Source organism: Dama dama, chromosome 25, assembly GCF_033118175.1.
Source record: "Dama dama isolate Ldn47 chromosome 25, ASM3311817v1, whole genome shotgun sequence".
NCBI lineage: Eukaryota > Metazoa > Chordata > Mammalia > Artiodactyla > Cervidae > Dama > Dama dama.
This window is the reverse complement of record NC_083705.1, coordinates 48,280,930-48,294,565: the sequence shown is the minus strand read 5'-3', so window position 1 is coordinate 48,294,565 and position 13,636 is coordinate 48,280,930. Positions and strand designations below refer to the sequence as shown.

At 37.2% G+C, this 13,636-nt stretch overlaps 1 protein-coding gene across 3 annotated transcripts in view; it reads right to left on the bottom strand.

Moving 5' to 3' along the window:
- ZFR (zinc finger RNA binding protein) overlaps window positions 1-13,636 on the bottom strand; it is an 82,192-nt gene that overhangs the window by 54,953 nt on the left and 13,603 nt on the right. For 2 of the 3 annotated variants that reach the window (XR_009690509.1, XM_061129274.1), the window contains exons 3-4: window positions 3,312-3,335; window positions 1,540-1,822 (exon numbers count right to left, since the gene is read on the bottom strand). Coding sequence is in view for 2 of the 3 variants with exons in the window: in XM_061129274.1 (XP_060985257.1) it covers window positions 1,540-1,822; window positions 3,312-3,335 (307 nt within the window). In the remaining variant the exon portion in view is untranslated. The remainder of the gene's footprint in view (window positions 1-1,539; window positions 1,823-3,311; window positions 3,336-13,636) is intronic. The other variant, XM_061129275.1, reaches the window with a different exon arrangement.

Here is a 13,636-nt window from a genome sequence, read left to right as displayed (position 1 = left end):
ACAGAAACCTAAATATGTATGAATATAAACAGAAGATTCAAATTCAATACAAAGGGGATTCATTTGGGACTTCATCAAATAAGGTCAAAATCATTTAAAGCAGCATGCTTAACTTTTAAAATCGAAAAAATCATCAAAACATTTAAAAATAAACATTATTTAAAAATTAATTTTATTTAAAAATTGCATGGTGGATCTGCTTTAAAGATGGTTTCCAGGGTAAACAACACTGGATGTTCTAAGCTTTGTGACTGTTTCAGCTTTCTTTTTGTTCGTCCTTATTTACCACTATTTATTAACATAATGATGAGTAAGAGCTTCCAGGTGGAAGGAAGGTAAACAAAAGTTCTAAGGGAAAGGAATATTATTTACAAATCTCCAAAGCAATGAAAATCAAGGTGAGCTGGGTGAATTCTAGCACTGCATATAGTGAGGAGGGCTGGGGAGGCACACAGGTAGAAAGACTGAAGCAGGCAGGACCCAGAAAATGATGGGCTTCATATACCCTATTAAAAATAATAAAATTTATTATAGTCTGTCTTTGGACATAAGGAAAACAATCACACATCAAAGTAATTCTGAGTTTAGAAATCTACTAAATATTAATAGCAAATGCTAATAATGCTGATCCATATGTCAATTTCTTAGATAACAAAATAAACCCCTTTATTTTAGAAAGAAAATTAAAAAATCAGAAGCCCCAAACTTTAAAAACCAGATCTTAAAAGCAAACAAACAAAAAATGGGTTAAAAGAATTAGGACCAAATTTATTAAATAAGTAGTAATTTAGTGCCATACCAGACATAGAGAGACCATATTTTTATAGAGAATTAAGAGCTTTATGTCCTCATAAACCTAACAAGAAGGAATTAGATGACTTAAGAGCAGGATCAATTTCTGTTATAGATAAAGAAAGAGTATCTCAAAGGAAGAAGCACACATAGGCAATAGCATTTCCACCGTGTTTTAGGAAGATATTATGTAATTTGCTTTGATTAATGGCATTCCAGCATGTGGGTTCCCACACCAGAGGCTGAACCCACGCTCCCTGTGGTGGAAGTGCCAGGGACTGGCAGGTAACCACTGGACTGCCAGGGAAGTCCTGACACTATGTAATTTGTTTGTCCTACATATCTGAAGGTCATGGTTCTCAAAATAGACATAGGGGTGTCCCAAGTGGTTAAATAATACCACAGTACCAACAAGGGAAAGAAGACCTTATATGTCTTAATTTTTCTCAAAAACTTGTTACAAGATTAACATATTTAGCCATTAATTAATTTTTTTAAATTAAAGCAAACATATATATAGAGTGAAGTGAAATGGACTGGGGGATTATTAATATAAAACTCACTGCAAGGAGGCTTAATCCTTGGAGTATGCCCCCGGATTACCTAGGAATACACAATCACTTTTCTCTATCATTAGAGGTATATTTTGCAAGACTCAAGTTTGAAAGGCACTGGTTGGACATTACATTAAACACTGATGCCACTGAACCCGTATGTTAAGGCTAATGAAAGCAGCAGCTTTCTTACCTGGTAGTTCTGTGTAGTAGCTGGGGGTGGTGGTGGAGGTGCTTCTTGTTGCCTCTGTGTATAACCATAGTCAGTCGCTGTGTGTGCAGTGGGGTAACCTCCATAAGCAGCAGCTGTTGCAGCAGCTGCAACAGCTACTGGAGCAGGCCTGGCAACTGCAACTGTGGCGGCTGCTGGTGCATAGGCAGCAGTAACTGTGTGAGCAGCTACTGGAGCCTGATGAACAGTGTAGCTAGCAACGGTGGTTGGATGAGAGTAGGCTACACCCGAAGCTGGCTGCTGGCTATATTGTGGAGTAGAAGAATAAACATAATACAATTTAATTTTTAAAATCTAGGAGTTCAATCAACTTAAAAGCACATTTCCCGGTAATTTAATCATGGACTACAAAAGAACAGGTACGAACTTAATAAACCACCTAACCAAATACCCTATTTGTTATTGTTGCATAATTTTCATCCCTTAATCTGAATAAATTAAGAGAGTCACACATATTGTTTCAGATCAAAAGATCATTATCACAAAGCAGGGAGGACAAACTGAGATAAGAAGCAGTATTAGGAAGAAAAACTGATCAAATTAGAAGCTTAAAAAATTATCTGCTGTATGTAAAGTTCTTTATTATGTTCTGTAGTTTTAAAATACTGTATTCTAGCTCTAATTATGGAAAACATTTAAGGTAGAAACTGTTACTGACATGACTTAAATATCTCTGATGCTCTAAGGCAGTGGTTCTCAACTAGGGGAGAACCTCCTGGTTCTCTATGCCCTCCTGGAGATACCTGGTCATGTCTGGAGATATTTTTGATGATCAAACTGCAGAGGAGAAGGTGGTGATGCGTGCTACTGGTATTTAGTGGGTAGAGGTCAGTGATGCTGTTATATAGCCTATAAAGGACAGCTATTCACAGCAAAGAATTATCCAAAGAATGCCAACAGTGCTGAGGTTCTTTCTCTAGAGTACAGATTGTACAATGCAATATTTATTATATTAGATACATTTTCCAGGTTATAGGCAGCAATCATTATACACATTTCTTTCTCTCTTAAAAATGTAGCACATACTGCAAAAGGAGACCTAAGTCACATGCTTTGCAATCATAACTATTTAGACCTCAAAGAGACAAAAACATTTTCCAAAACTCTAATAAATTAATCTTCAGGTAAAGTTCTTAAAATAACATTTACTTTAATTTTTAATTTGAGAGCCTAAGTCACATAAAACAAGGCCCACAGATTTTAGTATATAAAAACGTTTTTGTTGTTTTAGGTTCTCTGAGTAAGTAATACATTCACAATCACACCTGCTAAAGCTCTATTACCAAGGCAGAAATGCCTTCTTAAAAAAAAGGATAGCCCCAACAGTTATTTAAGTTGACAGGTTTTAGTTGACCATATGTTTTTTTTTATTTTTTTATGACCATATGTTTTAGTACGAGTCAAAAGTACAGCTAAGAAAAAAAATACCTAACATAGCTGAAGCTGCACTAATAAACTAGTGTGCCTGATTCATGGGTTACAGTACAGGATATTCTTCACTGGTATGCACAATACCAAAAAAAATATGGCACAGAATTAAAATCTGGGGCCATCATATTTTAACTGTATTATGGAAGACACTGACAATTAGATATGTATTCAAAAGGAATCAGTATGAAGTTTATAAGTATGGGTATTATTTTACATAAAAAGTAAAGGACCTAGGGACATTCAGTCTAGAAAAAGGTGACCTTGGAAGATATGATAGCTGCCTTCTAATAGAAGAAACTTACTCCATGCTGCTCCAGAGAACAGAACTAGAACCAATGGATGGAAGGGTGGCAGATTTCAGCCCAATATGAAAAAGAAAAAAAAACAAAAACTTAGAACAGAGTCCAAAGAAACTCTTATAATTTCTATTTGGATGAGGTTTTCCACATTTTGACACTAAAAATTAGCTAACATTCTCTACATATATGCCAATTATAAGACAGGAAAAAGGAAGTTTAAACTGGAATAGTGGGAAATTAAATGGGCATTGACATTTTCTATGGATAATTCCACATCGTTAGGAAAAATTCCAGTAACGTATACTTCTTCAAAATTCCTAGAACTGCGAAAAAGAATCATTGTTTAAAACATAAATGCACCAGTTCTGTGGAACTTGTATTTAACATTTACTGGTAAGATTTTGCACATACAGGCTATACGGCTACATAAAAATCCAGAGAGTCTTGAATTCCTATACTGTTTCCATTCATCCCACTGCTCTTCATCGAGCATCTGTTCACATTTTATGCTCCCCAAAATATGTCCTACAGGACAAAAAGCAAAAGTTGGAGTAGAACAGGAATATCAAGTATACTAGGCAGGCAATTTGATGTATACTGCCTCTGATCTTTAGAAGTCCACGCAGCTCAGGGATGGATGACCTTGTGCTCTGGTTTATGCCTACTGTCCCACATATTTATTAATAGTATTCTCACTCTCCTATGTCTCAATTTGAACAATAAATTTTACAGTCACCCTTCCCAGCAGCCATATAAAAAAAGATGCCAGTGCATTTAGCAATTACCATATATTTACATCCTTAAGGTTAACTAATCTAACTTGCTCTGTACAACCAGGTCCCTAACCATAATCAAGACTGGAACCACAGCCTCCACCAAAGCATCATGAAGGATGATGATCCACTCTCAGTTCTCAGGGAGTCAAGGGCTAGGGCAGCTGACAGCAGTTAAGAATAAAGATTCTCTGATCTGTTATCTTAGATCCATCTGGGAAATTTTCTCTTTCAATTTCAAATACCTTTAGAAGAATGGTCTTTTACATGACACAGATGACCACACTGGACTATACTAATTCAATTAAATATCAAGTAGCTAAGTTTACGGAGAAGGCAACGGCACCCCACTCCAGTACTCTTGCCTGGAAAATCCCATGGACGGAGCAGACTGGTAGGCTGCAGTCCATGGGGTCGCGAAGAGTCGGACATGACTTAGCGACTTCACTTTCACTTTTATGCACTGGAGAAGGAAATGGCAACCCACTCCAGTGTTCTTGCCTGGAGAATCCCAGGGATGGAGTCGCACAGAGTCGGACACGACTGAAGTGACTTAGCAGTAGCAGCTAAGTTTAAACAATTAATTTTTAAGAATTCAGGTCAAGTTCAAATTAGTTTATGTAAAATGAATCTTAAGTTGAAACGGTTCAAATCAAGGTTTTTGCCTAGTCTCAAGTGTTAGAATAAAATGTGTTAAGTTATACCTCTATATAAAATTTAAGACTTACTCATCTTTATGGAGAAGGAAATGGCAAACCACTCCAGTATTCTTGCCTGGCAAATCCCAAGGACAGAGGAGCCGGGTGGGCTACAGTCCATGAGGTCGCAAAAAGTCAAACCCAACTGAGCACACACGCACAACTGTCTTTAAGTTGTTTCTTAAATAGGGAACTCCCTGGCATTCCAGTGGTTAGAACTCCAAACTCTCACTGTCAACGGCCCCAGTTCAATCCCTGGTTGGGAAGTAAAATCCCACAAGTCATGTGTTCCCCCCCACCAATCTTAAGTAAAACAGAACATAAAATAAAAACCCACATCCTGTGCCACAGAAATAATCTGTGAAATGAGATTTTCATTTACCAAACAACCAGGAGAGCAGAAGCTTTTATTTAGATGATAATATCCTTTGTGAATAAATTAAATCTAATCAGTTTCAGTCACTTTTAAAGTGCAACAAACTAAAAAACAAATTATGAAACAAACATAGGAAATCAACATGGGTAAGAAAGCTTAAGAAATAATCAGACATAAAATAGGAATGGCATTTCTCTTGAGGGGGGAGAATTTAGGATATTATTGATATTAAAGAGTAAAAAAGTATGTTTCACATTCCTTAACTGTTTACCTTCAGCTTAAGAACCGAAGCTAAAGATGTTCAAACTACCACACAACTGCACTCATTTCAAGGTAATGCTCAAAATTCTTCAAGCTAGACTTCAACAGCATGTGAACCAAGAACTTGCAGATGTATAAGCTGGATTGAGAAAAGGCAGAGAAACCAGAGATCAAATTGCCAACATTCACTGGATCATAGGGAAAGCAAGAGAATTTCAGAAAAATATCTATTTCTGCTTCATTGACTATGCTAAAGCCTTTGACTGTGTGGATCACAATAAACTGTGGTAGATTCTTAAAGAGATGGGAATACCAGACCACCTTAACTGTCTCCGGAGAAACCTGTCTACAGGCTAGGAAGCAAGAGTTAGAACCAGACATGGAACAATGGACTGGTTACAAATTGGGAAAGGAGTACATCAAGTTTGTATACTGTTACCCTGCTTATTTAACTTCTATGCCGAGTACATCATGCAAAATGCTGGGCTTGATGAAGCAGGAGCTGGAATGAAGACTGCTGGCAGAAACAGCAACTACCTCAGAAACGCAGCTCACACTACCCTAACGGCAGAAAGCAAAGAGTAACTAAAGAGCCTCTTGATGAAGGTCAAAGAGGAGAGTGAAAAAGCTGGCTTAAAACTCATCATTCAGAAAACTAAGAACATGGCATCTGGCCCTATTACTTCACAGCAAACAGACGGAGAAAAAGTGGAAACAAGGGCAGATTTTATTTTCTTGGGCTCCAAAATCATTCTGGATTGTGATTGCAGCCATGAAATTAAGATGCTTGCCCTTGGAAGGAAAGCTATGACAAACCTAGACAGCATATTAAAGAGCAAAGACATCACTTTGCTGACAAAGGTCCATATAGTCAAAGCTATGATTTTTCCAGTAGTCATGTACAAATGTGAGAGTTGGACCATAAAGAAGGCTAAGTGACAAAAATTACGCTTTCAAATTGTGGTGTTGGAGAAGACAACGAGAGTAACTTGAACAGCAAGGACATCAAACCAGTCAATCCTAAAGGAAATCAACTCTGAATATTCATTGGAAGGACTGATGCTGAAGCTCTAATACTTTGGTCACCTGATGCGAAGGGCCAACTCATTGGAAAAGATCCTGATGCTGGGGAAGATTGAGGGCAGGAGGAGAAGCGGGTGACAGAGGATGAGATGGTTGGATGGCATCATCAACTCAATGGACATGAGTTTGAGTAAGCTCCTGGAGATAGTGAAGGACAGGGAGGCCTGGTGTGCTGCAGTCCATGGGGTCACAAAGAATCAGACATGTCTTAGCAACTGAACAACAAAGCTGAAAGCAAAGCCAGTCAGAAGTCTTATCAAAATAAATAGCCAGCCAAAATGACCAGATATTACTATAAACTGAAAAAGAAACAAGAATGATTCCATGGGAAATGGATAACTCAAAGCAACAGTAAGAATTTTCAAAATTTCCAATTTGTATCTATAAAATAAGAACTTTACACCAGTTGGAAGATAAAAATGAAGGACATGAACAAGATTAAGAAAATGATTAAAGAGGAAGGATAAATATAGCAGGTCTAAAATTCTAACAAGAAGGAATTCTAGAGAAAAGAAAAAAAGCAGATGGAAGAAATTAAGAAATAAAATTTCCCCACTCTTGAAGGGAGGAATATTTTCAAATTCAGACGTCTACAGAGTGCAGAACAGAAAGAAAGGACAACACTGACATTTAGCATTTCATAACACCTCAAGACAAAGAGAAAAAAATCCCTTAACTCTCCTGACACAAACAAAACAGATTACCTATATATAACTAAATGAAAATCAGACTTATTTTTAACACTAGTGGTTGGAAGACAATATGGTAATATCTTGAAAATTCAAGGGAAAATGGTTATTAATGTGGAATTCTGCACCCAGCAAAACTATTAACACAGAATATAGACTCTGACATTTAAGGTCTGAAGTTTACCTCCTATACGCCTTTTCTTAGGAAGCTACATGAAAACGTACTTAAGCAAAAAATAAAACAAGAAAAATAACATGCAATTCCACAAACAGTGGATTCAAACCAGGAGAGTGATAAAAGCCCAGGTCAGCAGTAATACAAAGGCCCAGAAAGGCAAAGTTTATGAGACTGCAATCAGGAAGGACAGAAGCCTCCAGGAGAAAGATGTTCAGGAAAACAGATGACTGGACAATAGACAGCAGACCAGGAGACTGGTGAAATCTCAGGATATAATCAAGGCACCAAGAAGATTTGGGTGAAAAACAGGATAATGAAAGACTTCAGGAAATATGAAACTGGTCAAGAAAAATAATGATCACAACTGAGCAACTAGTAGAGTGTAAAAAAAGGAAAACCCATTTGAACTTGAGCCTAGAAAGATTATTAAGTGATACAGGGTTATAAAATGGGAATTCTAGGAATTCTAATCATAGATCAGTACTTGGCACCACAGTAAATACTATTTACAGTTATAAAAATGAAATGGTTTTTGCTTTCAAGTTTTAGAATCAACCTAAATCACAGAACGCAATGTAAATGCTATCACAAAGAAAACTATAGCTGAGTAGAGGGATGGAGTGGAGAAAGAGGCAAAGTAAAGTAGAAGAATTTAAAGATTCTTAACAGTACCAAGATACTATCAGCTTGTGATGGAACTACAACAGAACTGACAGTATTGTTGAAGACAGACAGCCGTATTACTGAATTTGGGGAGAAATATGAGAAGCATGAGAGTGTATATATGAACTCCTAACCATGATTTTAAGAAGTTAAAATATAATGCATAGTTGATAAATTAAGATATAAAAACACAGCATACTATTTAGTGATATGGAGGTTAGAAATAAAACCAAGATATATTAAAGGTGAGGGTCCCTGGGAAGTGGAATTGGGAGGCAGGGAGAAGGAAAATAAGGGACTTGTTATCATTAAGTCCTTCTATCTATTTTTAATTAGTTAATGCATTACTCTGGGAAAAGGGAAGCATAAGATATTAGAACAGAATTCTCAGACAGGCAACTTTAATGACTAACAAACCAGCCCTAACTTTAAATACTCCCTTCTAGTTATTCCAATACAACTCTACATCTGCATTACTGGCCTCAACCTGAATCTATACCTGACTCTGGGCCCATCTTTCAAATTCCATTAATATGACCTGGCTTTATATTACACTACTAAATTTACAGTCACTACTGAAATCACAACAAGTTATGTGTACAAATGGCTTGTCCACATACATGGCATCTAGTAACAGGGAAAATATTCCTACATCTCAGTTAATTTCTATACAGTGGTTCTCAAAATGTGATCCAAGGACAGCTAAGGGTCCCTAAGATTATTACAGAGGGTCCATAAGGTTGGTTCTCCTTTTTCAATTACAAATTGCCTTCATATATTTTAATCCAAACAACTTATTGCAACAGACTAAATGCAAAAGCAGATGTGAGAATCCAACCATCTTAATGAATCAACCATCTTATCTCTATATCCACAGAGATACTAAAAAGATTTGTAAAAATGGAAAACAATGCTTCCCATCTCACTACTTTTTTCGTGGTTGGAATATAGTTACTTTTCATAAAGATATTCTTGGTTAGCATGTAGTGGCTTTACTATTATTTTAAAACAATTTTATAAATATTTTAGAAATTCCTAATACAGTAAATATTAGTGTAATCCACATAAACAGAAGTGGTTTTTTTTTGGTTTTAATAATTACAAGTTAGAAGGGCCCCAGAACCATAAAGTTTGAGAATCACCATTTTATGATACAGAACATTAACTTAAGATCTGTGATGGTATTCACCGTTCATTTTCCTGCTCTTATTACCTCTTTGAGCAAAATGCTTCCTTCTATCTTATGACAGAGAAACAGTATTTGTTTTCCATTAAAACGAGCAGTGCATGAGTGGCCAGAGGTCTGTTGCCTAAACCTATAACAGTCTTATCTAGGGCTCCAAATCTCCTCCTGGTTAACTGCTATACATACCAATTTCTGTGTTAAGAGAGACATCAAAGGCATTGGGAAGTAAAGGCTCAGAACTTTGGAACCCCCAAAGGAAACTAACAGAAAGTGAATTAGGAAAAAGCCCACTTTCCCCTTTAAGGGAGAACTGTATGGAAACTTGCTTGTCTGAGCCTTGGCTCTAGGTAAAGCAGAGAAGGCTCTTCTTTGATAATACTTAACAAGTGAGCACTCTCCTAGATTGGGCTCTGGAATTCACATTATCTGACCAGGGAAAACACCAAACCAAGTAGTTATCTCTGTGCTGACAATGCTTCCAGGTGCCACAGAATCCAGATTTCTAATGCTACAATCCTGCAAGAAAGAGATCTCAAACATGAAACCCATAAGAAAATAAGATACTATGAGCAAGAGCTTGCAAAATTATTAAAAAACTGAGAAAACTACAATTATTAGAATTATTGGATACAAAACAGAAAATAAACACACTAAAGAGATAGTCTGGAGAAGGCAATGGCAACCCACTCCAGTACTCTTGCCTGGAAAATCCCATGGACGGAGCAGACTGGTAGGCTGCAGTCCATGGGGTCGCTAAGAGTCAGACACAACTGAGTGACTTCACTGTCACTTTTCACTTTCATGCATTGGAGAAGGAAATGGCAACTCACTCCAGTGTTCTTGCCTGGAGAATCCCAGGGACGGGGGAGCCTGGTGGGCTGCCGTCTATGGGGACGCACAGAGCCGAACACGACTGAAGCGACTTAGCAGCAGCAGCAGCAAAGAGATAGTCAAAACCAAGACCAAGAGGTCAATCAAAAACAACCAGATGAATGGAAACAATTTTCAGAAATTAAATACAGTACATAAAAATTAGAATCTTAGAAAGGCATAACGGATTAGATATAGCTGGTCAAAAAAAAAAATCTATAAACCTACCCAGAATGCACACAAAGAGATGAAAGATATCAAAGAGGTTAAAAGACCAGGAGGAAAGAATAAAAAATGGTAACTTGCAACTCACTGGAACTACAAATGAAGAAAAAGAATGGGAGAGAGGAAACATCTAAACAGAATGTCTGATATAACAATCCTCATGTCCACGAGTCCCAACTAATCCAAAGTAAGATTAAATAAGGAACTCTCACCAAAATCCACCTGAGTGAAACCGTAAACACCAAACAGCGAGAAGCACAACTAGGCTGAGGAAAAAATTCCCTAGAGACTAAGTGATGACTTCTCAAGAATGAGAAGGGAGAAATGAAGATATTTGAGATTTAAAAAAACAAAACAAAACAAAAATCTGTTCTTAGTAAACCCGTATTAAAGGACATTCTCAAAGATTTACTTTAGGAAGAAAGAAAATGATCTCAGGATGAATGAACGTTAAGTTAAAATAAAAAAAAGGTAAATCTGAAGGCAAATTTAAATAATCACTGGCTATATAAGATAGTTTTGTCCAACAACTGTCACAGGGTTTAGAAATTCTAAAAACAATGAAAGCACAAAATGAAGAGGCAACTGATCAAAGCTAATCAACTTTGACCAACTGATCAAAGTTGAGCATTTTAAGTCCTTGTTCTGTTTAGGAAGGTAATGTAAAGGTATCTTCCTAAACAGGTAAAGGTAATGATTAACTTCAGATTAAATTAAAAATGTGAAATTTCTAGAGGAATCACCATAGGACAGATGTGGAATGTTTAATTTCTGACCTTGAAAGGCAATGAGGGGAAAAATAATCTCAGAAAATGTAGCTAGCTTCTGTCACTTACATTACTAAATGTGCTTTTTTTCCCTCTGGAAACTACTGTTGAATGTATCTGTTTCAACTTTGGATAACACAGTAAAGTAACTGATAAAACATTTTTTTTCCTTCTCTTGGCACACAAAACACAACCTTTCCATTAGCCCAAATTTAATGTTCAATACTGTTGGACTCTTCTAGGTCAAATTATAGGATTTTCTATGTCTACAAAACTTCTGACAAATTTATCTTCTTTATATTTAATATTTAATAATGTTGAGAATGATGAAAAAAGACATACTACCTTTAGGTATTCCTTAAACTTGCTATGTCATGCTCCATTACCTGTACAATGCTATTAAAACAATAACTGCATCATTGTAGAATTTTGGAAGAAACTTACATTCAGGCTCTATTTTCTTCTTAAAAACCAGAAAAAATAAAATAACCAATCCTACAATTTCTACCAACTCATTAGATTTGTAGACTACAAGGGAGAAGGATGGTTAAATATCTGGATTAAATATCCCAGTTGTGGATGTGACTGGTGATGGAAGTCAAGTCGGATGCTGTAAAGAGCAATATTGCATAGGAAGCTGGAATGTTAGGTCCACGAAGCAATGCAAATTGGAAGTGGTCAAACAGGAGATGTCAAGAGTGAACATCTTAGGAATCAGCGAACTAAAATGGACTGGAATACGTGAGTTTAACTCAGATGACCATCATATCTACCACTGTGGGCAAGAATCCCTTAGAAGAAATGAAGCAGCCATCATAGTCAACAGAAGAGTCCAAAATGCAGTACTTGGCTGCAATCTCAAAAATGACAGAATGATCTCTGTTTGTTCCCAAGGCAAACCATTCAATATCACAGTAATGCAAGTCTATGCCCCGACCAGTAATGATGAAGAAGCTGAAGTTGAATGGTTCTATGAAGACCTACAAGACCTTCTAGAACACACACCCAAAAAAGATGTCCTGTTCATTATAGGGGACTGAAATGCAAAAGTAGGAAGTCAAGAAATACCTGTAGTAACAGGCAAATTTGGCCTTGGAGTACAAAACGAAGCAGGTCAAAGGCTAACAGAGTTGCCAAGAGAACACACCAGTCTCAGCAAACACCCTCTTCTAACAACACAAGAGAAGACTCTACATGTGGACAACACCAGATGGTCAATACAGAAATCAGACTGATTATATTCTTTGCAGCCAAAGACGGAGAAGCTCTATACAGTCAGCAAAAACAAGAGCAGGATCTGACTGTGGCTCAGATCATGAACTCCTTGTTGCCGAATTCAGACTTAAATTGGAGGAAGAAGTTCCCTACTAGAACATTCAAGTTTGACCTAAATTAAATCCCTTACGATTATACAGTGAAAGGGACAAATAGATTCAAGGGATTAGATCTGACAGGCAGAGTGCCTGAAGAACTATGGACAGAGGTTCGGGACATTGTACAGGAGGCAGGGATCAAGACCATCCGCAAGAAAAAGAAATGTAAAAAGGCAAAACGGTTGTCTGAGGAAGCCTTACAAATAGCTGAGAAAAGAAGAGAAGCTAAACGCAAAGGAGAAAAGGAAAGATATATCCCTTTGAATGCAGAGTTCCAAAGAATAGCAAGGAGACATAAGAAAGCCTTACTCGGTGATCAATGCAAATAGAGGAAAACAACAGAATGGAAAGACTAGAGATCTCTTCAAGAAAACTGGAGGTACCAAGGGAAATTTCATGCAAAGATGGGCACAATAAAGGACAGAAATGTTATGGACCTAACAGAAGTAGAAGATATTAAGAAGACTGGAGAATATATTCTGTGGCAAGAATACACAGAACTATACAAAAAAGATCTTCATGACCCAGATAACCACAACAGCATGATCACTCACTTAGAGCCAGACATCTTGGAGTTCAAAGTCAAGTAAGCCTTAGGAAGCATCACTACGAACAAAGCTAAAGGAGGTGATGGAAATCCAGTTGAGCTATTTCAAATCCTAAAAGATGATGCTGTGAAAGTGCTGCACTCAATATGCCAGCAAATTTGGCAAACTCAACAGTGGCCACAGCACTGGAAAAGGTCAGTTTTGATTCCAATCCCAAAGAAAGGCAATGCCAAAGAATGCTCAAACTACTGCACAACTGCACTCATCTCACATGCTAGAAAGGTAATGCTCAAAATTCCCCAAGCCAGGCTTCAACAGTACGTGAACCATGAACTTCCAGATGTTCAAGCTGGATTTAGAAAAGGCAGAGGAACCAGAGATCAAATTGCAAACATCTGCTGGATCATCAAAAAAGCAAGAGTTCCAGAAAAACATCTACCTCTGGTTTACTGACTACGCGAAAGCTTTGACTGTGTGGATCACAACAAACTGTGGAAAATTCTTCAAGAGATGGCAATACCAGACCACCTGATCTGTCTCCTGAGAAATCTGTATGCAGGTCAAGAAACAGTTAGGACTGGACATGGAACAAACAAACTGGTTCCAAATCGGGAAAGGAGTACGTCATGGCTGTATAC